General features: G+C 42.8%; 1 protein-coding gene across 1 annotated transcript in view; it reads left to right on the top strand.

Moving 5' to 3' along the window:
• DAZAP1 (DAZ associated protein 1) overlaps positions 1-24,129 on the top strand; it is a 58,185-nt gene that overhangs the window by 13,208 nt on the left and 20,848 nt on the right. The window contains 5 exon segments of the mRNA XM_085896235.1: positions 1,448-1,496; positions 3,813-3,898; positions 5,143-5,320; positions 19,723-19,785; positions 20,453-20,596. Of these exon segments, the coding sequence (XP_085752361.1) occupies positions 1,448-1,496; positions 3,813-3,898; positions 5,143-5,320; positions 19,723-19,785; positions 20,453-20,596 (520 nt within the window).

Raw genomic sequence — 24,129 nt, 5'->3', positions numbered from 1 at the left:
CCTGGGGTGCCACCAAAACTGATTGATCTGATGTTTCAACTATACTCTGGTGCTGAGAATACTGTGAGATGTGGTGGTACCATTTCTGACTTTTTTTTTTCCCAGTTGTTACTCGAGTTCGCCAAGGGTGTGTACTGGCCCCCACACTTTTCAACACTTGTATGGACTATTCTCGGGAGGATGTCGGAGAGATCAAGCTGCGGTGCATCATTTGGGAATGTCAAGATCTCTGAACTTGATTTCGCAGATGATGCAGTTATCTTTGCGGAGACGTTGGATATCCTTTTAGGGGTTCTCGAGGTGCTGAAGGAGGAGTCAGAGCTGCTGGGATTATGCGTTTCTTGGGTCAAAACTAAAATCCAGGCTTTCAATGACATCTTGGATGCTGCTCTCCTGTCTATGCCTGTTTGTGATGAGGATGTTGAGGTCGTGGAGAGATTCACTTCCCTTGGCAGTGATATTCATGTCCCTGATGCTGATCCTGCTCATCAGATTTTCTCAGCGAGGGAGTCTCGTGAGTGGAGGAGGCCAATGGGCCGACCACGTTCCTCGTGGTTGCAGCAGATTGATAGGCATCTCAAGGAGATGGGGATGAGCCAGGCATCTGCTTGGCGTATGGCCAGATGGAGGCCCCTGGAGTATCGGTGCAAAGTGGACGCAGCGACGCGCTGCTCTGGTGCAGGCTCCCATACCTGACCTCATGTGTGCATCATCACTCTTGTCTGTATTGTGCCAGAGCGTGGTTTGATATCTCGACCTCAACTCACCTGTTCGTTGTCATCAGTAAATGGAAGATTGGTTGGCCAATGTAAAAAAAAAAAAAAAAAAAAAAAAAAAAAAAAAAAAAAAAGAATGGCAGACCCAAATTCGTGACATGTGGAGTCAGAATAACTTTTTTAAGGATAGAATGTTTCAATGTGGTGCATGGTGTTTACCAAAATTTGACGGGCTGAGTGACCGGCTCCATTGTGAATAATATTTGATATATTAAATGAAATCGATGGTTGCTTGTTTTCCATGCGTACTTAACTTTCTGATTTTGGTAGTGTAGTGTCAACCTCCTCTTTGTGATATTTAAAGTGTTCAAATGGCATTCTTTATCATCATTGTGTGTAGTTGTTTATATACATTAAATTTGATTGAAGCAAGTTTGTAATTCTTTGAGGTGTGTTCCACTTCTCATCTAGTTTGCAACCTTCCAAGGCTTTGGCTAAAACCATGTGTGGAGATGTTTGTTCCGTTGACCTGCTCTGGATTTTGTTTATTTTCTGTACTTGCGCCTGCCGTGCTAATGGGCTTTCACGAGCCTTTTTGCTCTCACGCGAGCCTCGACATTGTGTACAAAAAAAAAAACCTTGCCCTTCATACGAGACCATATCAAGAATGTTTTGTGATAGCGCGGTGATCCAGAGCTGAAGTTAAAACATGTGGTCTACCTGTACCACAGGTTACTGAAGTTGTCATGATATATGACCAGCAGAAGCAGCGACCACGAGGTAAGAGCACATCGAAAATGGTTCTTCCACATATTGCTCTGAAAGCTGCCCCCCTCTACCCCCACCCCTCCCATTTTTGTTATCATGAAGATGTACCTCAAACCAACAAACCTCAGCTTGTTTTCTTTGCGCTCTGGTTTGATTTTGAACCTGGCTTTTTGAATTATTATCACCCTTGTTATTTTGTTGTTGTTTGCTCCCCCCAATTTGCATGGGTATAATGGTTTGCAAATATTCCTGGTTATATGGGGGGGGGGGTTGATTACTTTTTGATTTTTTTGGGAGGGAGGGGGGGAGGGTTTTAACTTTTGGATTTCGGTGGGGGTGGGTTAAAAAATTGTTCTGGGGTTTTGGGAGGTTTTATTTGTATTTTGTCATTCACTTTGCACAAGCACATTGCATAGTTGCATGTTGTGCTTCTTTGCCATGGGGAGGGGATCCAAGCAACTATTCCTCAGGTGAGCTTACAAGTCGCTTATTGCATCAGTGTTTATTTAGTTTGTAGCTGAAGAGCCTGTCTAAGATAGGCACTTAATTACTGTTCTTTTCAAACAGCTTGTATAACAATGTTCTATGATTGTTGCATTATTTAATTAGTTTCAAATTCCATTCATTTGTTTTCACATCTATCTTTACAATCAAATTCTTGCTTCAGTTTCTCATCCACTCCTGGGTGAACACCGACTTGCTCTCTCGCACACTGGCTCACTCGCTCCCTCGTGCGCACACACACACACACACACACACACACACACACACACACACACACACACACACACACACACACACACACACACACACACACACACACACACACACACACACACACACACACACACACACACACACACACACACACACACACACACGCACACGCTCACTCACTCACTCTCTGGCTCGCTCACTCACTCACTCACTCACTCTCTGGCTCGCTCACTCACTCACTCACTCACTCTCTGGCTCGCTCACTCACTCACTCACTCTCTGGCTCGCTCACTCACTCACTCACTCTCTGGCTCGCTCACTCACTCACTCTCTGGCTCGCTCGCTCCCTCAGACACAATACCAGGGGGTGCAATTTCGGCTACATGCACTCAAACGTACATAAATGTATACATACATTACCGCATAAGTGATAGCCACATTTTCATAAGATTTGTAAGTGCAGAGTCAGGCTACTTGTCACATGTGTTGAGGATAGATTTTATTTTTTTTAAATTATTATTTATTTTTAAATATAAAAGTTGCTCATGTTAATTTCATCAAGCTGGCTGGCTCTTTGGGAGTTCTACAAATGATTTCAAATATTTGTAAACCTAGAATTCTTTTTGGTCCTTGGTGTAAGTATAGTTTATTTTTAAGCTAAGCGAATTAAAAAAAAAAATTGTTTTGTTTTGTTTGCTTAACATAAGTAATAAAAGTTAGTTTGTTAGTACAATGTAGATTGTTAGTGTTATGCTGCATTTGCTTTGTTGAAGTGTTTTCTTTGGCTATGTTTTCCCCATAGGTTTCATTGTGCATCAGCATTTATAAGAGGAACCGGGATCAAATGCACTCACTTGGGGCTTCCCAACACCACCGAGATAATCGTAACTGTTAAGCAATGTCTGCACAGGTTGCTTGGCGCACATGCCTGGCTGGTCCCTGGTGCTCTGTCCAAAGCCTCGTGTCTGCCGACTTGATGACAAGGATCTACAATCCTGATTTAATGACTTAGTGGAATGTTTTGAGCCCTCGTTTTCAAATTTGCACCGTATGCTCATGACAGGTGTTTTCCATTAATCTATATAATTTTTAAAAACTTTTTAGCCCTATATATTGTTTAATATTTTAGTGGTTCATCTCTCATATAATGAAAACATTTCATATTTTAGTGGTTCATCCCTCACATAATGAAAACATTGTAACTTGGTCAATATCGATAAGGGTTTACATGACCCACACTTGTATGTATTGTACAGTTGAACTTTAGCTGCAATGTTAAGTGATAGTCTAAACATCTCCATGTAATTGCTTTATATCGTTCATTGAGTAGTTTACATGCAGCCTGATATCATGCCCCGTGTTTGCTTCTTTCGCCTAGTCGGCAATGGTATTTGATGAACATACGCATCTTCCCTTCCTGAGTTTGACCACCCGTTCCCCCATGTCCACCATTGGGCACTTTCCCCTATCCACTCCGACCACCTCCTTAACATCCTGTGTTCCTCCTGTGTGTGTGGCTCCATTCCCTACACCCCGTCTACCACCCAATCCCATATGCTTTCCCCTTCTCCGCTCCTTTCCCCCTTCCTTACAACCCCTTCCCTTGGCAAGGTTTTGGATTTATTTCTTTCGAAGACGAACAGTCAGTGGACCAGGCGGTCAACATGCATTATCACGACATCATGAACAAAAAGTGTGTAGCTGTGCCCTTTTATGTTTATCCCTTTATCCCACTACCTCCTCCCCACTCCCCGTTTACCCTGTCTCCACTTTGGCCGTGTGGGTGCCTTTGGTTCATCTTTCACTCTCGTTGTCTCCAATGCAGAAATTGCTGCTGAGTTTTGGCATCAACAACAAACTCTGGTTGACTATGCATAATTGCTAAGTCAAGATAAAGCCAGCCAGTGTATATTGGCATGGAATTTGATACCTTTTTTTTAATTTATTTTTTTTAAACGTCTGGCCCTTGCTAAAATATTTTGCTTCTGATCAAAAGTTGAAAGGAAATTAAATTAAATGTAAGGTCAAACTACTTGAGTATTAAGTGCTAGTTTATTTGAAATAAGCACAGTTAACAAAAGATGAACTGGTTTTGGCTATTTTGGAAAAGGCTTATCAAGCAGGATACACAAAATTAAGTGTTTATAATTTATGAGACTGTGATTGCTAGATTTTTTTTTTGGTTCAAGTGAGTGAAACATGTTCCTTTGGAGGTCCCAGTTCCCTGTCACCTTCAGTAAATGAGTTAATGATTGAGTGCTTGGCCCCTTTTTCAAAGGGGACCTCATACATGTCATGGATGTTTTGTCCCGTTCGTCATGAATTTTGCTGAAGGTGACTGCCTTTTATTGATTTTAAAAAAATGTAATGTACATTTAGTAAAGTGTTCCTTAATGGTGTTAAATGTAAAGTTTGACTTGTTTGCTTGAAATGCCCAGCTGCTGCTTCTTGATGTTGGACAACGGGGCCCTTTTTTATTTGGGGAATGTGAATAGACCTTGCAATTGAGTTGTACCGAGCTGTTGATGACTTGTATAAATGTTAGCTTTTCCTCATTGTTTTGCAGTAATTTCTAATCTTAAAACGGACCACCTTTGATTTGGCATTCACAATATTTATTACCTGATTGTTGGAACATTGTAAAATTCTCCAAAATATTTGAAGCAGTTGGGCATGAACCATTGTTTATTGCACTGTTTTGCTTTTCATGTTTTTCTTAATGTGTAAATAGGTTATCCTCATTGGCTGTTTTGCATAAGGCGTGGTGGTAAGTAACCCTTTAGTTTTAACCTAAGTACCTAAGCCCTTAATTGGAAGCTAAGCTAAGCTTGACTGTTAAACCTTTCATAATGGAGAAAGTTCAACTGAATGGGCTAACATTGGAGCAGATAGTACTTGACTTACTAGTGTCGGTGACTGATTCTTGAACCTGTATGTACAGGTGGAGGTAAAAAGGGCTGAGCCTCGGGAGCGAGGCCAGGCAATGGGGCCAGGAAGCAATGGCAGCCCATGGGGTGGTCGTCCCATTCCCGGTGCTGCTAATGGTTGGGCGGGTGGGCCTCCTCCTTCTGGTCCTTCCGGCCCTCCTGGCTGGCAACCCCCTGGCTATGGCCCTCCTGGTAAGGTTTGAATGTGGCTGGTGCAGGCATCTCTGTCCATTGCTTTCAAAAAAATGTTGAAACGAATCTGTAATCCATTGTGTATAATGAAATGTACAATGAAGGACAATATTTGTACCCCTCCTTCCTCCCTTGTTGTTTCTCTTTCTACAATGATATAAATGGCCTCAAAACTGTGCTTAGTAGTTTGTTTTTACATGGCAAATTAAAATTAGTTCCATTGCTGCTTTGTGCTGCTGATATCCCATTTCATTTATTTTTCTTTCTTTATTTGATATTTTGTTTAGTTATTTGGGGAGTAGTTTTGTTTTTTGTAACTTTCATACCATCTTGTTCTGTTGTGGTTATTCGAATTACACTTTGTCTGTTGTACGAATGGAAGTGCATGAAATAGGCAAGTTATTGGACCACTTGGTTTTTATTATTTAAACAAGACTTTAGGTTTACTTTCTTGTGCAGCTTCCTGATTTATTCACCTGGGAAAACCTTGACTCTTGGAAACTAGTCTCGTTAACATTTAGTTTAATTCATTCACCTTTGCAAGAATGGAAGTCTACCTGCTTGGTTCTCAGCCTTTTTGAACAGAACTTTGGTGGATTGAAATAAACAAATATTAACCCTTGATGCGAAAATAATTATCATTTGGAATTTTACAAGAGTAAGTTGCTGGAGATTTGGGTTTTTCTCAACAATATCTTTGTTGATTGAATATTTTCAGATGTCTTGAGTGTTCAACTTCACAGGAATAATATCATTAAGCTTTAGAGCTAGGTTGTTGGGGGTGGTGGCAGGGCAGGTTATGGCCCAACACTACTTGATGTTGCGGTTCCCAAAGGAACAGGTGAGGCTTATAGCATGCGTGCACAAGATCGATGTTCCAGCAACCCCCATGCGGTCTTCCCGATGTATGGAAGGGTTCCCGAGATGACAACCGTCTTCAAATTTCCATTTGGAACGTGTTTAAATAAACCCATATTTTTCCCCAACGCGTTTGCTGGCACCAATATGATTGCAATTGTGGCTGTTTGAAGGTATTTTGTATAAAAGCCAATAAAGCTACTTCATCTTGACTTTATTTTTAAATGGTTATCAATATTTTGTGCACATGTATTCTATTTCGGTGTTTTTGTTTTCTTTGTGGTGCCTTTTTTTTTTCTTTTTTTTTTTTTTTAAACATGTTCGTATGGTGTTGGTGTGATCTGCTTGCGTGTCAGCAATCAATCACTCCTGTAATTGTCCTGTCCTGTCATCTTGATCTCCCATTCTGTCACCATTAGTTCTATGGTGAGTTTTGTCATTCATGGTTATTTTTCAGTTGAAAAGACTCGTGTGTGTCAGAACTGTTGTGACTTGTTTTAAGGTTGTGACAGACTGGCTTTTGACCTTCGTAGGAATGTGACTGCAGACCTGTGGTATAATTTTGTGGTTTCCACAGCTCACACAGTTATATTTTATGCAACCAAAACTTTTTAAATGTAGACTTTGCCAATACATGACTCGAGCCAGTAATTCCCCCCCCCCCCCGCCCTTGATCGTGGAAAATGGACAATATTCAGTCAGTGACTTGAAACACAAAACTACCTGAACTGGTGGGGAGTGGGGGTCATCCTGATGGAGGTGTAGGGCAAATGGAATGTAGTGAATTACAAATGTACTCATAATTTTATGTGCTATTCTCCACAGTCTTGATTCCCATAAATGTAATTGCAGTGTGTTTAAAAAAAAAATATATATATATATATATATATATATATATATATATATATATATATATATATATATATATATATTGTTGCGGATTCGCGCCCGCCGGCGTGCTGACGGCCACGTAACTCGAATCGCGGCACGTCGCCCACCGGACGGACAATCCAGTCGTGACCCTCTCGGACTAACGCCGGGAACCAGTCACGGGTGGACCTTTCGGTCTCACCGCGATCGAGCCAATCAGCCCCCGCGTGGGATAGGGTTGCTCGCCAAATTCGACCTACCTAAGTACCCACGCGGAGGGTAGACCGGGCGATCGCACCTCGCCGCAGGTCGACTTCGGACACGGGCCACTTAAGCGACCCGTTCCGTACTATCAGAATAACCGAGCGGTGTTATCGTCGACCCCGACGGTTCGATTAATTATCGGGCGTATTCAGCCCACTACCAACCCTTTACGTGAAGCAAGATGAGGATTCAATGGGAGAAAAAGACGAAGCGAAGCGGGAGAACAGTTCAATAATAAAGCACATTTATTCGCGGCACACGGGAAGCACACATCTTCAATTCCACCAAAAGCACACAAAAAAAAGAAAACACAATTCCATTTACACAAAAAAGCAAATATAAAAGTGAAAACACAGTGCAGAGCTAATACCGACTACCGAGCACACGGCAACACTTATACAATTCTACTTCACAGACGGCGCCGACAACACATACCCAAAACCAAGGAAAAGAAATACCCCCAAGAATGAGGCGGGCCTGAGGCCGAGACCGGGTCGCGCCTACCCGTCTGGTGATGAGACGCGGAGCGGCGATGGCGCCTCACTCCGCGGACCTCGCGGACAGTGTCTGGCAGGGGGTGGGAAAGGGGCCCACTTGGTCGCACTATCTCAGCGCGGGGGGAAACAGGAGGGGGTTGCTGATGCTCGGGGTATAGAGGATCTTTATTATCCCTGGTGTGCGTCTCCACCTCGGCCAGGTCGCGCTGCCGGCCTTCCTCGGGCGTGCAGCTCCCGGCACCGTCGCGAGCACCCCCTCGTCTGCCTTCGCCGCTGCCGCCTCTCCGCCTCTGGACTCTCCACCCTGGACTCTTCTTTGGGCTCTCCTCGTTCGACTCTCTTCAGCTTCTCCAGCTACTGCAGGCTTCGGGCTCCAGACTTCCACACTCTCTGACTGACGAACACGGTCCTTTTATCCCCCGTAGCTTCGCCTTTGACCCCTCCCTTTGACCTTTCACCTCGCTCCCCATTGGCCCGAGAAAAAGTGGGCGTGAAGGCTTTTGATCCACAAATTTGCATATATCGATCGTTCTGGAGGCGGGGCCAAATCGCCCCTCGCTCACCGATTGGACGGCAAAAAGTGGGCCTGTGTCGTTTTTGATCCGTTTTTGAAGCACAAAATCCGTGATTTTGTACACGCTGTTCAACGTGCGCCCTGCACGAGTCCAACACCGGTACCCACAGCGGGGCAAGAACGGTGGCGATGCTACGGTTGCGAGGTGTGACGTGAAGGTCGTGGCGGTTGTGGTGAAGCGGTGTTGTGGTTGGTGGTTGTGGTGGTAATCATGGCGGTTGGTCCAAAATAAAGATAGTAAAAGAAAAACGGCTATCCTGAAGAGTCGCAGCTCGCATAAATGACATGTATTCCCACTAGACAACGGGTTTGGGCCGAACTACACATGCACTTACCGAGATACCTCACCTAAGGGACCTGAATGGTGGTTTGCGAATTTGGTAACCACAACAATATATATATATATATATATATATATATATATATATATATATATATATATATATATATATATATATATATATATATATATATATATATGTATATATGTATATATGTATGTATGTATAAACCTTCACAAATAGGTGCATGGGGAATACCATCAGTACACCTGGGGTAACAGCACAGCCAATCCTTCGTTCATGTTGATCACAGCTGCTTCAGGTGATCGCTGCGAATCTCGATTGCTGGCACAAAATACTGTACCGAATAAAATTACAACTCGCGATCTCTGGAGAGACAAGTTGGTGAAATTTGATTTGAGAGTCGTGGTACTTTGTTGAAAATTCGTTCAACATTTATTACTGAAAGGTGAGGCTTCCATCTGTCAACGGGGAGAAAGAAGCAGGCCCCCAGCTTCAATGTTGTGGTTCCCACTGTCCGACGGTTGTTGGAAAGCTAATAATCAATTTGGTTGGAACAATACCGTGTGTTTAATCTCCATGATTCCTGTTTCAATTGTCTATCTGAAATTGAAGAAACTGGAACTGGAGGTTCATGCAGTGGTTTTAATGGTAACATTTATTTCTCTACAACTGCAGGAACCCTTTAGAATGACGTGTGTGTGTGTGTGTGTGTGTGTGTGTGTGTGTGTGTGTGTGTGTGTGTGTGTGTGTGTGTGTGTGTGTGTGTGTGTGTGTGTGTGTGTGTGTGTGTGTGTGTGTGTGTGTGTGTGTGTGTGTGTGTGTGTGTGTGTGTGTGTGTGTGTGTGTGTGTGCGCTTGCACACACTATATGGCTAAAAGTATGTGGACACCACATGCAACATCTCATTCCAAAATCATGGGCATTGCAGTGGAGTTGGTGCCCCCCCTCCCCCTTTGCTGCAATAACGTCTTCCACTCTTCTGAGAAGGATTTCCACGAGATGTTGGATCATTGCTGCAGGGATTTGCTTCCATTCAGCCACGAGCATTAGTGAGGGCGGGCACTGATGTTTGGCGATTAGGTCTGGCTCAGTCGGCGTTACAATTTTTATCCCAAAGGTGTTCGATGGGGTTGAGGTCAGGTCTCTGTGCAGGCCAGTCAAGTTCTTCCACACCGATCTGGACAAACCATTTCTGTATGGACCTCACTTTGTGCATAGGAGCGTTGTCATGCTGAAACAGGAAAGGGCCTTCCACGAAGTTGGAAGCACAGAATCGTCTGGAATGTCATTGGATCCTGCAGCGTTAAAATTTCCCTTCAGTGGAACTAAGGGGCCGAGCCTGAACCATGAAAAACACCCCCAGACTATTGTTCCTCCTCCACTAAACTTCACAATTGGCAAAATGCATTCAAGCAGATGGTGTTCTCCTGGCATCCACCAAACCCAGAATCGTCCGTCGGACTGCCAGATGGTGAAGCGCGATTCATCACTCCAGAGAACGTGTTTCCACTGCCCCAGGGTCCAATGGCGATGAGCTTTGCACCACTCCAGCCGCCGCTTGTCGTTGTGCATGATGATCTTTGGCTTGTGTGCGGCTGCTCGGTTTTCAACCGGTGAGTTTTCAACAACAATCGGTGAGTATTGCAACCGACGACAGTTATTGGTAGGTCAGGCCAGATCACATCTGTGACTTGCTGCAGGTATCATGTAAACCTGTAGTAACCTGTTCCATGGTCGGATTGTCTGCGACGAAACCGTCTCCCCCACCAGGTTTCCTGGTGAGGAGGGTGTTTGAATATGGACACCCAGCAGGATTAAAAACAAAACCTGTCACTGGGTGGAGGAGCTCTTTGTGAGCCAACGGCCATCCATATCTCGTGCCCAACTGTCTCTGCTGACGTCGTGCTGCAGTTGGATTACTTCTTATTCGGAGGTTATCTTATTGCAGCACTCTCTGAGGTTCGGAGACCGGATTGCGGGGAGATCATGGTGGGTGGTTACACCTACTATTGGTCTGGTCACTCTGATGGTTACCATGCTCAAGTGGTTGCTGTTGCTGTCCAATAACCTGACTCAAATAATAATTGAGGTAATATCGGTCAACGAGCGTTTTATGAGACTAAGGATTCGTCACTCCTTAGGTGTCATTTCCCTGGTCTCTGTATGCTCCGACTGAGGCGAGTGATCTCACCGTGAAGGACGCATTCGGTGCCACACTCGAGTCGATGGTTGATCAGTGTCCCAGGCGAGATACACTTCTAGTCTTGGGTGATTTCATTGCATCGAGTGGAATTGATAGGGATGGTTGAGTCGTGTGTTGGTCCCCATGGGTCTGGAACTGTGAACCTGAGGAGCACCAAGTTCCTTGACTTTGCAAGAAGTCATGGACTTAGGGTGGCCAGTTCATGGTTTCAGCACCCACAAGCTCTTTGCTGGAATTGGTATTCCATTACTACGGTGTGGCAGAGATTGACCATGTGCTCGTTGATGGTTGCTGGAGGATGATCCAGAACTGCAGGGTCTACGGGAGTGTTCAGTTCGTCAAAACTGACCACCGGCTTGTTGTAGCAACTCTTAAGTTGCATCTCAAATGCAGGAGAATGGTACCATCCCATGGTAGCTAAGGAGTTGTGAACAGGCTGAGTGGAGTTTGGGGGGGGGGGTCTGGGTGCTTTAGGAGATGCTGAAGAGTTGTGGAGTGTCTTCAAGACCACCATCCTTGATGTTGCAGGTGGATGTCTTGGAACTCACTGTAGGGTGAAGAATAATTTTGTGTCTCAAGGGACACTGGATACCATTGACCAGAGTCGCAGGGCCAGGCTGAATGGCAGGGCTGAGCTGTTCAGGGAGTTGAGGTGTAAAACAGTACGTGCGCTGAGGGTGGACAAGGAGGCTTATGTGCGAGGAATCTGAGAGGTGGTAGAGCATCACCTGTGGTCAAGTGATTCTCGTCCTGCTTTCATGGGAATTCGTGCATTGCATTCATCCAAGCCCATCCCTCGGTGCACTGCTGTTTGAGCAGAGGTTGGTGGGCTCCTGACAGGAGTCCGAAGTGAAGGTCCGCTGGGCCAGTTACTTTGAGTGGTTGTTCCAGACTGATCCACCAGCTGTTGAGTTGGATGTCACAGGTGTTGCAATCACTGTTGCTAACCCTCCAATCAACTGTGGTCCACCTTTGTTTGTGGAAGCACAGGCTGTGGTGAACCTGTTGAAAATGGGTGAAGCTCCAGGGATCTGTGGCATCCATGCTGAACTCAAGGCTGGTGGAAATGTTGCACTCGTGTCGTTGCAAGCAGTTCTGTGCTCTGCCTGGAACACAGGCATCATCCCAACTTACTGGAAGAGGGGCCTTGTTGTCCCTCTCTAGAAAGGGAAGGGTGTTCGCCAAGACTGCAACAACTACCGACGGGTGACGCTGCTCTCAGTGCCGGGCAAGATCTTTGCTCGGATAGTCATTGATGTGGTTAACCACAAGCTGCTTGAGCACTAGCATCCAGAGCAGTCAGGCTTTACACCAAAGAGGTCAACGATTGACTGTATCCTTGCTCTTCGGGTCCTCGCGCAACGCAGACGAGAGTTTCGGCAGGGGCTTGCTTGCAGCTTATGTTGATCTCCAAAGCGTTTGCTTCAGTGAATTGGGATGCCCTCTGGAGGATTCTTGGTCTTCGTGGGGTGCCACCAAAACTGATCGATCTGATGTTTGAACTCTACTCTGGTACTGAGAGTGCTGTGACGTGTGATGGTACCATATCTGACTTGTTTCCAGTTGTTACTGGAGTTTGCAGGGTTGTGTACTGGCCCCCACACTTTTCAGCACTTCTATGGACTGGATTATGCGGAGGATGTTTGAGAGATCAAGCTGTGGTGCATCATTTGGGAATGTCAAGATCTCTGACCTTGATTTCGCAGATGATGCAGTCATCATTGCGGAGACTTTAGATATCCTTCTGGTAGCCCTCAAGGTGCTGAATGAGGAGTCGGAGACGCTGGGATTACGGGCTTCTTGGGTCAAAACTAAGATCCCGGCTATCAATGACATCTTGGATGCTGCTCTCCTGTCTGTGCATGTTTTTGGTGAGGATGTTGAGGTCGTGGAGAGATTCACTTACCTTGGTAGTGATATTCATGTCTCTGCTGGATGAGAGTCAGAGGTCAACAGACATCTGGGTTGGGCCTGGGGAGTCATGGATTCACTGGATCGTGGGGTGTGGCGCTGCCGGTACCTGTGCAGGAGGATGAAAAGTCGAGTCTTCAGGTCTTTGCTGCTTCTCGTCTTGCCCTGTGGATGTGAGACTTCGCCTCTGACCAGGGATCTGAGACGGAGACTTAGTTGATTCCTTTGGTACCAGGTCTCTTCGGAGAATCCTTGGCTATCGCTGGTCCGACTGTGTCAAACGAGAAGTTTTTCAGAGAGACTCAAATGAGATTTGTTGCCTGCATCGTCCGTGAGCATCAGCTGCGGCTGTATGAACATGTGGCTCATTTTCCTGACGCTGATCCTGCTCACCAGATTCTCTCATCGAGGGAGTCTCGTGAGTGGAGGAGGCCAATGGGCCGACCACGTGCCTCGTGGTTGCAGCAGCTTAATCGGCATCTCAAGGAGATAGGGATGGCCTTGGCATCTGCCTGGGGTATCGCCAGATGGGGGCCCCTGGAGTATCGGCGGAAAGTGGACGCAGCGACGTGCTGTTCTGGCGCATGCTCCCGTACCCGAGCTGACCTGACGGACTATTTTTTTCTGCGCCGCATGCTTCAGCAATTGGCGGTCCCGTTGTGTGAGCTCGTGTGGCCTTCCACTTTGCGGCTGAGCTGTTGATGCTCTGAGATGTTTCCACTTCGCAATAACAGCACTTGCAGTTGACCTGGGCAGTTCTAGCATGGCAGAAATTTGACGAAATGACTTGTTGGAAAGGTCGCATCCTATGACTTTGCCATGTTGAAAGTCACCGAGCTATTCATTATGGTCCATTCTACTGCCAAAGTTTGTCTTTGGAGATTGCATGACTGTGCTTGATTTTATTGTCAGCAATGGGTGTGGCTGAAATAGCCGAATCGACTAATTAGAAAGGGTGCGTGCGTCCACGTGCACTTAAAAAATACATGCAAGGAACATAAACAACAATGCCTGCAACAGCAACTCCATGTTGTGAAGCACATTTTTCATGTTTCACTTCATTTTACATTCATGTATAGTCATGCAATATGTTTGAATTAAATGTGCTGTTTTTGATTAAATCGGTCAGCAAAGTGGTGGGTATGCACACCTCGTATTCTCTGAATATGCTGCAACTTTGGAGAAACTTTTTTCTTGTTTTTTTTTAACCGTGGAGAAAAAAACGACAAAGATGAGATTACCCAATAAGATTATCCAAGAAATCATTATGAAAAACATCAAATTAAAAACCCTGGTGCATTTGTCTGTCAGTGAGCGTACATTTTATCTATTATTCCCCATGTTTGTGTCGTCCCGATGGGAAAATACACTGCCCAGTGGTGCTGTTGAGGATTTTTGGGTTCGAAACTTGGAGGAAAACATGTTTTCTCAGTGCAGGTGCACAAATGCATCTTCCATTGATATTGCATTTCGGGATTCTTTTTTCTTTTCTTTTTTGAAATTGGAAGTCGGTGGCTTTTCACGACCTTTATATTTATTTGCTCAAAAGTTGTTGTGCAATATATAATATACACAATATACACATGCGTTTCGTTTTTTGTTTGTTTTTTTGGGGGAAGGTGATAAAGTAAAGTTTTGTTGGTGGGTGTTGAGGAATATTTCATTATTCTGATGCTTGCACCACTCAACTTGAAGTGTACATTACCTTCCACTTTTATTGCCCCTTTTTATTTTATTTTCATCAATTTGTTCACTCGTGCTTTTGCTTTCCTGCATGAGTGAAATATTTGGACGACACTACTACTTTAATATTGACTTTTTTGTTGTAACCCTTCAGTTTGCCAAACTCGTACATAGAGGGTAGTCCTGGTCTCCTCTTTTTTTGGACATGCTCTTTACCAAACCAGGTGAAAGGTACATATGAGGATGACTTCCCAAAAGGTAAATGGTGTAATTTTGCAAGCATAGAACCTTTTGGCCAATATTTTGTATTTCACACCAAGTTGTATTATACACAAATTAGATTTAGCCTTTCCCTTTCTCCCTTCCTTCCTGTCTTTTGCATTCTCATAGCCTTGCTCTCTTTTGCTGTTTGTCTTTTTAGGTCATCTCTACCGAGATGACCTTAATAAAGCCGGAACAAATGTCCGTACGTCCGTCAATTTTTTTTTATCTGATCTTGATGAAACTTAGTATGTGGGTAGAGGTCGATGAGTGTTGCACAACAATGTAACTTTTGTCCAGGTTCAAGGTCAGGTACGAGGTCACGTAAGTTATAAAAATCGCCATTTTCAAAACCTATCTAATCTGCCATTCTACAATATATTCGGCAACTGTTTATTGATTATGATAGTAAAAAATATTATCTTGTATCTAACCGGACAGATTTTTGAATTTCCTTCCCGTTTGATCATCATGTGATCTGGAAGATGGCCAAAAACACCGATGCGATTCGCAAAGAGGGAAGGAAGGAGAAATGAAATACAAATATAAAACATTTTTAGCCTTTTATATTTATACATTTTCCGCCGAAGGTGCAAAAGTTTCAAAACTCGAAATGTAAACGTCTGCATTTATTTTCAAAATATAATTTCGTGCGCGCGCGCCAAAATGCCGAGTCATCTTTAACCAAACTGCGTAGTAGAACTGTGCAGTAGTCCGATCATGGCGTCTGAGCAGTGGCCAACGTGGTTCAGATTGACTGTGGTTTCTGGGGCGAAGGTGATTGTTAAGAAGTATGTCGGCGGTATAAATTTGAGTTACTGTATTGGTGATTTAATCACGCAACATCTTGACAACGAATATTCTGGCCGAGCGATTGCATCAATTCAGTGCATCAGCAGGGATAATTCGCAGGCTCCTCTCGATTGTGCCAATATCTAACATAAATCACCGGCGGACATAGGGCTGCAGGCTGTGGGACGAGGCCACGGATCCCAGATGAGGGGATAAGTGATGAATTATGCTACATGCTTTGGGCTTTCTGATTAATATATCAATGAGTACATTCCATGATTAATGGATTTATAATTAATGAATGTGGCATACAAATTGTTTTTTCATACCTGACATGTTACTTTGTGCAGTGTCACGAAACTTCTGTGGAATTAATAATTAATGAATTTGCGAGCTCTAACGATTTTTCAAACTTCACTATCTCTATAAATACTTGACCAATTTTCATTCTGAAAGTTGCATTATAATCGGTGAAGAATAATCGACAGGATTATCATAATCTCCGAGAGCTAAGCCTATTTTTTCGTTTTTTTTTTTCTACAACCGGAAGTGAAATGTCCCCAGAGAGTGGACGGACCGGAAAACCACATATTGCACTTACTGGTGATTCTGATGTGTTAATCGGGGTACAAAATGAACAATACATATTTATTAATTATGTCATTAGTAGTATAATCCTCGTGTATCTCTGAACTATTTCAATCTAAACGGTTAGTTTGGACTGTTTCGCGGTTACCTGAACTGAACATTGAGAACTTGTGGTATTGTAGAGACGAGCATAACCCGCTCACTGCGTGACATGTTGGGGTGGGTGTGTTTGAGAAAGGAACTGAAGCAGAGTATCAGTAGTAATTTTACTTTAATGCAGTAAGTGGAATACGATTTCACTGTTTCAGAACCATTTTATTTACTTTTTTGTACCATGCACCTCATATGGTCTTTGAGATAATGTAAGCCGAATATCATGTTACTCGAGCGCAGAAGAAAGTCGAAGATAGTGCGACACGAAACCACAAACTCGGAAATAATATACAAGATGACCGTCACCCCCACATGGGGGTAATTTTTTTTATTATTTTATTTTCTCCCCCACAATAGCTTCCTATTTGCCATTGATTGGAATGGCATTCAGTCTGCAGCCAAAATAAAACTATCGTGTGCCTGCAAATGTTTATTTTTTCCCCTCCAAATGTTAAACGTTTGCCTTGAGTTCGATGCACGTGGCCGACCGCAACAATCAAGTCATTTAAAAAAACCTTTCTCGAGGGAGCCAAATCTAGTGAATAGGCTGTTAGGGAAGCTGTTCAAAGGCTCAGTTGGCTGCTTTGGTGAGAGCAGCCTGATATGGGGTGCATTCTCCTGGAGTAGCAGCGTCTCGAATAGCGAACGCTGATCATAGAGAGCTCGGCGTTGTTTTTCTTGTTCTTGTTCTTCTTGTTCTTGTGAAGACAAAACCTTAATCTCTAGGACTTGGCTCTTGTATATACAAGATCCGGATCTCCTGAAATACTGAGCACATGTACACATCCTCACATAGACGGTGCCTTTTGAGAACGTCTATCATGAACTTTTAAATATATTCGGATATTTACTTGAAAGTTTGGAAAAGTTCACGTTACTATTTAAAGATTATTCCATTTATCGTATTGTAATTTCGTAAATACATGATGTATCGAAAATACGTAAATACATTGACGCGTTTCGCTATTGGCTAAACAAGGCACGTGACGAAATATCGGAAGTTTTTAAAAAAAAATTTTTTTTTTTTTTTAGCCGACAAAACCTTTAGGACGCTGTTCGTGGACACATTTGTCCTTGTTATTTTATATTTTTAACTCGACTTGTGATCGCAGCATTTTATCAGCATTATACTCGTTATTGATGGTCTTGCGTTTGGAAGGTCGTTGGTGATTATCACTATTTTCACCGTTCCAGAAATGTTATGACCTTTTTATACGCCCGATATATATGGGACATTTTCACAAAAGAGGGTCAAGTAACTGTAAAGAACAAACTCAAAAATCAACTTTCTTAGATATTCTCAAAATAGTGCTTGAACCCCTTATAAGGCCGAGAAAAATGTTCAAATGATGTCATAACGCAGGATCACCAGAAGGCCTCTGCACTGACTGGGCAATATATGCTTGATAAAATTATCGGACAGTCTTTACCGTTACCTGACCCGCTTTTGTGAAAATGCCCCATATATATATATATATATATATATATATATATATATATATATATATATATATATATATATATATATATATATATATATATATATATATATATATATATATATATATATATATATATATATATATATATATATATATATATATATATATATATATATATATATATATATACACACACATACATATACACAGTAGTACCTCTACTTTCGAATTTAATTCGTTCTGGGAATAGTTTCGTAACCTGAAACCTTCGTAAGTAGAGACGCCTTTTGAATGTAAATGCGCTAATCCGTTCCAAGCCCCGCAAAATTCGGACATTTTTTTAATAAATCATAAAAATGCATCAGAACATGAAACAAATACATGTTAAAATTAGATTACCGCACAATAAACATAAAACGAGAGGCACATAATGTAAAAAACAAAGAATAAAGGAAATAATAAAAATATTCATTTACCTTTTAACTGCTATTCTCGTTACGAACTGCGCCGAATTTTCCTCGCCTGTATCCTCCTTCACGTGGTCAGTGAAGATGGCGGTTGCCTTTTACGCAAATTATGGCCTCTGTCACTATGTCACCAGCGATCTCTTTCTCCTTTATCCACACGAGTAACAACCTCTCCATCTCATCGTTCACTGCCGACCTCCTCTTGGAAATGACAGAGAGGCCTTTGGAAGGAGCCGTAGCTTTTTGGGCTTCCTTTTGTTTTATTATCGTGCCGATCGTAGATATATTACGTCCATATTCTTTTGCGAGATCAATCAAACGCATCCCCTTTTCATACCTTTCTATTATCTCTTGCTTTGTTTGTATGGCCAGAAAAACTCTCTTCTTCTTTTCTCCTTGTCCACTTTTCTTCATTGCTTTCTTGGGGTCCATTGTGAATAAAAGTTACTGTAATCCACACGCGTACTGTACTGTAACACTGTCCGAGCACTTCGTAGCGGGACCATAGACTGTATACAGTATAACTATATTTACAGAGCGGGACGGGGACTCGAAGAGCATGCTGGGATACACGCATACGCAAAGGGTTTCCAGGCAGATTTTAGGCGATAGCCAATGGCAGAGCAGCTACAAGTTTGTTTACGTTCGGGAAACTCTGGGAGCAGCGAAAAGCAGCGCGTACTGTACTGTATTTTTGACTTCGTAACTAGAGGCAATATTTTCCCGTTCAGGCGCTTCGTAACCTGAAACATTCGTATGTGGAGACATTCGTAAGTCGAGGTACCACTGTATGTATATATATATATACACACATACATATATATCGGGGCGTATTATGTGATAACGGTGGTCCGTCCGTCCGTTCCTGTCCGCCCTCTAACTCCCAAAGTTTTCAACTTTCACGTTTCATATTTGGTACATAGGTAAGTCTCTGGAGACTGTGTGTCGTGACATATGTTCGTCATCGAAAGTGGTTGCTGTTTTCCATGTGGTAGCACAATTCTGTATATACCTTCTTGTTCGGGCGTGTATTGTGTGTGCTCACTTGAGCTCTTGTTAGCTGATGCTGCAGCCTTGGATTTCTCAGTCTCCTGCTAAACGATATTTCTCTCCTTGGATTTCTCCTGCTAAACAATAATTGCGAAATTGTAACAAAGCAAAAATTCTGCTCTATTACTTGCCTTCATATTGTTGTTCTTTATTCCTCTCGTTTCCTTTCACTTTGATATGTCGTGATTCGCCTTCAAGCTTTTTTGTGGCAAACCCTTATAATTTGCAACATTTGCTCAACAAAAGCAATTTGGCACTCGATTGAGAAGCACATTTTTCCTTAAATTGCCGTGCCTACCTTTTTCTAGTCGGTCCAAATGAAAAATGCATTTTGCATTGGAATGTCACTAGTTAGAGTGTGAATAGAGAGGGCTGTGTGTTTCCTTTATAGCAAGTTTACGGCTTGATTGCCGTTCTTTATAATTTTTCTTTCCCCTTTCCCCCCCTCCTCTCGACGGGCGGCTTGGGCAACTTGTGGCGGCAGCTGTTCGGGCAATGTATGGTCGAGGTCGTGTTCGCCGGGCCGTCTCTCCGAGACAGGGCTCTGGTTTGTATTTTTGATAAGATATTTAGAGATAAGTGCATTCACATAAGATAAGTGGAGACATGGGTACAGAATAAGTTTATCATAAAGATTTTGGTGTTTTTTTTATTTTTTATTTTTTATTTTTTCGTTGTCTTTTTTTTTTCCACTTTTTATCCCCCCCAAAACTCCAACACGAAGACTTTGACTGTTACAGACAAAAGTGGTTGAAGAGAGATAAGATAAGTGAATTTATTTTTCCATTAATGACTTTGACTGACCGTTCAGGCTGTGAGTAGGTATTTACTTGTATTGTGCAGTTCTGTCTTGTTGAATTTGTGACGCAGGTGAACGTATGACCGTTGTCACGGCTGATGTACTTTTCAGCCCAGTTGTCTGCATGGTAAGCATCTTTAATATCAAGTAAAGCTTGGTATAAGCAGACATAAGGAAAGGTTTTTTTTTTGTTTGTTTGTTTTTTGGGTTTTTTTGGTCCTCACCCATCCCCTGGTCCATTTATTTATTTATTTGTTCCAGTGAAGTTTGCAGCAGCTTGGCTTGTTTAGGTACATAGTCGATTCATTTGGTAAATTACTGATACTGTTGCCTTTACTTTTCACCAATTTGTTTGGACTCTGTGCTGTTGTCAGATATTTGTTTTCAGTGAATCTAACCTCATTGTTTCATTCAGCAGGATTTGCTGGAGGCAGGGGTGTCCCACCACCATACAACCCTTACGGACCACCTCCACCTTCCACTCCTGGTTCCTACAATCAGGCTGCACCAGCCCAAGGATTTAATCAGGGTGGCTTTCCCCCACCACCCCCACAATATAGTGAGTAATTTTCAAATTCATGCTCGTGAATCATGAAAAAAAAATTCATCCCCCCCCCCCATCACTTTTTATTGCTTTTCCACTCCCTCCTTTCTTTCCCTTCTCTGATTACCTTTTTTGCAAGTTGCTCATGGCTGTTGCTGAGAAACAAATCGATGAAAATTCATGCTGCAAGTCGCTTCTTTCACGACCTTTTTAGGTCATCTCTTCGAGCATGACCTAATAATATTGGTGTTGAGAGGAGAGGTGACGATCCGTCCGTCCACAATGAAGTTGAAGCGGGAGATCTGGTCATTAGTGATCCTGAAAGAGGTCGATGAGACGTACACGATGGTATGACTTTCAAGGTCACGAGGCCTTTGAAGTTGCGAAAATGACGATTTTCAAATTCTATCTCCTCCTACATTTCTCAAGCGATCTTGAATTTTATTGTGGCATATGAATCTATGGGACAATATCTAAATTTGGTCAGGCTGGATTTTCAATATTCGCTTTCGTGTCACGTGACTTCAAAGTTGGCAAAAAATGCGAAAATGACGATTTTCATGCGAAAATGACGATTTTCAAAATCTATCTCCTACATTTTTCAAGCGATCTTGAATTTTATTGTGGCATATGAATCTATGGGACAATATCTAAATTTGGTCAGGCCGGATTTTCGATATTCGCTTTCGTTTTCGCGTCACGTGACTTCAAAGTTTGCAAAAACTGCCCTACCTTCAGGCTATATATTTTCTTGCAGAGATGACCGTCACTCCCGCCGAGGGTAATTTTTGATTCTGTCTTTCCCGCTTTGATTCCACAAATGTTAACGGCCCTTGTAATCCTGCATCTTTATTCTTGCAATTTGTTCAAATAACTGCGTCAGGGCTGGATTTTGTTGTATTACTTTTCAAAACAAAGTTGCATTTTTGCAGCTGCCTCAAAAACTAGACATTTTCTTGTGATTTGTACATTTGTCGTTCAATTGCCATCACAAATTGGTCAGGGCTCAAAGCAAGGTTCAGAGATTTGTATTGTTTTGTTGACCATTGTCCTCAGATCCTCTGAATTGCCAAAGAACCAAGCACTTAAGCTCTACTACACTTTACCAAACTTGTCACATTCAATTGCTTTCTTTTTCTGATTAATTCAACAAGCAGAGCAATGGCTCGAAGTTCCGTTCATCTTTTTTTCTATTTATGTGGAGGAGCAAATCTTGGATCTGTTTGACGGTTCCACACCATTGAGTCATACATCAGCACATTGTGCAGTCTGAGAGCTGTATGGGATATATCGGATTCGTTTGCACTTTTCCGACATCGTTGGTGTCAAAGAAAATTGTCTGCCCACAGTTAATATGTGCAGTTATTTTCTATATTCATCCCTTCACCCATTGCACCACATGTATTCAACTCCACAGTCTCGATTTGTTTGGTTCTGCCATTTATGCAGCGATGATGTCAGAGCCTGAGATTGGTCACGTGTCTGCAGGTGGAAGTTATTTTGGCTCCATTGTGATTGTGGTTAGTGCTCTTGGAGTGCACCCACAACACCAACAGACAGCTTTGTAACATCCTTGCTAAAAACCAAGGAAATAATCTTGTTTCCATCTGAGCTTCCACCAGCATCTTTGTTTTTAACAAAATCAGAACACCATCTCCACTGTCATCAGAACAGGCATGTCGATCTCGGAACAAAGCAACTTTCAATGAGTCATATTGACCACCCTCATCGTAGTTCCCTTTGCGTTATTTCCTGTATCGGTGTACACGTTGATAAAGTTTACTGATGGGGGATAGGCCTTGGACTGGGCAATCATTTCCATGAACACTTTTTCTACAAGCAGAAATACATACAAAACAGTGCCCTTTCAAAGCCTGTAGCTTGACAGTAACCTTCCTGAACAATGGGCATTCTACCCAACAAATGGCTTTGTAGAATGTCCTTGGCACGTCTTGGTGAACACCCAAAAACGCAAAGAACTGTTCTTTGTTTTTAAACTGGGTGTACTAACATTAATCGGGAATAAGGAAGGTGAGGGAGGCCGGAATCGCTTCAAAATCCCCTGCTCGTGTAAACTGTATCGGTCTCTCTTTTGCTTGTGTTTTTTTGTTTATTCAGAATCGCCCCCCCCCATAATTTGGCTGGCCCTTCCCCGTTATTTGTATCTCCCCCCCCACCCTGCCCCATTATCCATTTTCATTTTCCCTCCTTCCTTTCCTCTTCATACAAAACTCCTTTGCCTCTTCTGCTTTTATGTTATATGCTTCTTGATGTCTTCTGCCGTTCAACCTATCATCATCATCATATACACAACTCCCTCAATCATTGACCCTTTGTTAAAAGCTCACCTCCCTTTGACACCTATTTTCTACATTGTAGAATAATAATGAAGACATCAAAACTGAAATAACACATGGAATTATGTAATAACTAAAAAGTGTTAAATCAAAAGTATATTTTATATTTTAGATTCTTCAAAGAAGCTACTCTTTGCCTTGTTGACAGCTTTGCACATTCCTGGCATTCTCTCAACCAGCTTCATGAGGTAGTCACTTGGAATGCTTTTCCAACAGTCTTGAAGGAGTTCCCACATGTTGGCTGCCTTTCCTTCACTCTGCGGTCCAACTCATCCCAAACCATCTCATTTGGGTTTAGGTCGGGTGATTGTGGAGGCCAAGTCATCTGATGCAGCACTCCATCACACTCTTTCTTGGTCAAATAGCCCTTACACAACCTGGAGGTGTGTTTTGGGTCATTGTCCTGTTGAAAAACAAATGATGGTCCCATGGAGCACAAACCAGATGGGATGGTGTATTGCTGCAGAATGCTGTGGTAGCCAAGCTGGTTAAGTGTGCCTTGAATTCCAAATAAATCAATGACAGCGTCACCAGCAAAGCACCCCACACCATCACACCTCCTCCTCCATGCTTCACGGTGGGAACCACACATGTCTAGATCATCCGTTCACCTTCTCTGCATCTCATAAAGACATGGTGGTTGGAACCAAAATCTCAAATTTGGACTCATCCGACCAAAGGACAGATTTCCACTGGTCTAATGTCCGTTGCTCGTGTTTCTTGGCCCAAGGAAGTCTCTTCTTATTGGTCTCCTTCAGTAGTGGTTTCTTTGCAGCAATTTGACCATCAAGGCCTGATTCACACAGTCTCCTCTGAACAGTTGATGTGACTTTTACTTGAACTCTGTGAAGCATTTACTTGGGCTGCAATCTGAGGTGCAGTTGATTGGTGATTCCTGAGGCTGATACCTCTAATAAACTTATCCTCTGCAGTAGAGGTAACTCTGGGTCTTCCTTTCCTGTGGCTGTCCTCCTGAGAGCCAGTTTCATCATAGTGCTTGATGGTTTTTGCGACTGCACTTTTAGAAACTTTCAAAGTTCTTCAAATTTTCCAGATTGACTGACTTTCATGTCTTAAAGTAATGATGGACTGTCATTTCTCTTTGCTGAGTTGAGTTCTTGCATAATATGGACTCTTACAGTACAGACAAAATAATAGTCTTTTACCAAATAGGGCTACTTCCTGTGTATC

Source organism: Eptatretus burgeri, chromosome 9 (assembly GCF_056783735.1).
Source record: "Eptatretus burgeri isolate ZD-2024b chromosome 9, Ebu_testis_v1, whole genome shotgun sequence".
Taxonomy (NCBI): Eukaryota; Metazoa; Chordata; class Myxini; order Myxiniformes; family Myxinidae; genus Eptatretus; species Eptatretus burgeri.
This window is presented reverse-complemented; position numbering and strand designations above follow the sequence as displayed.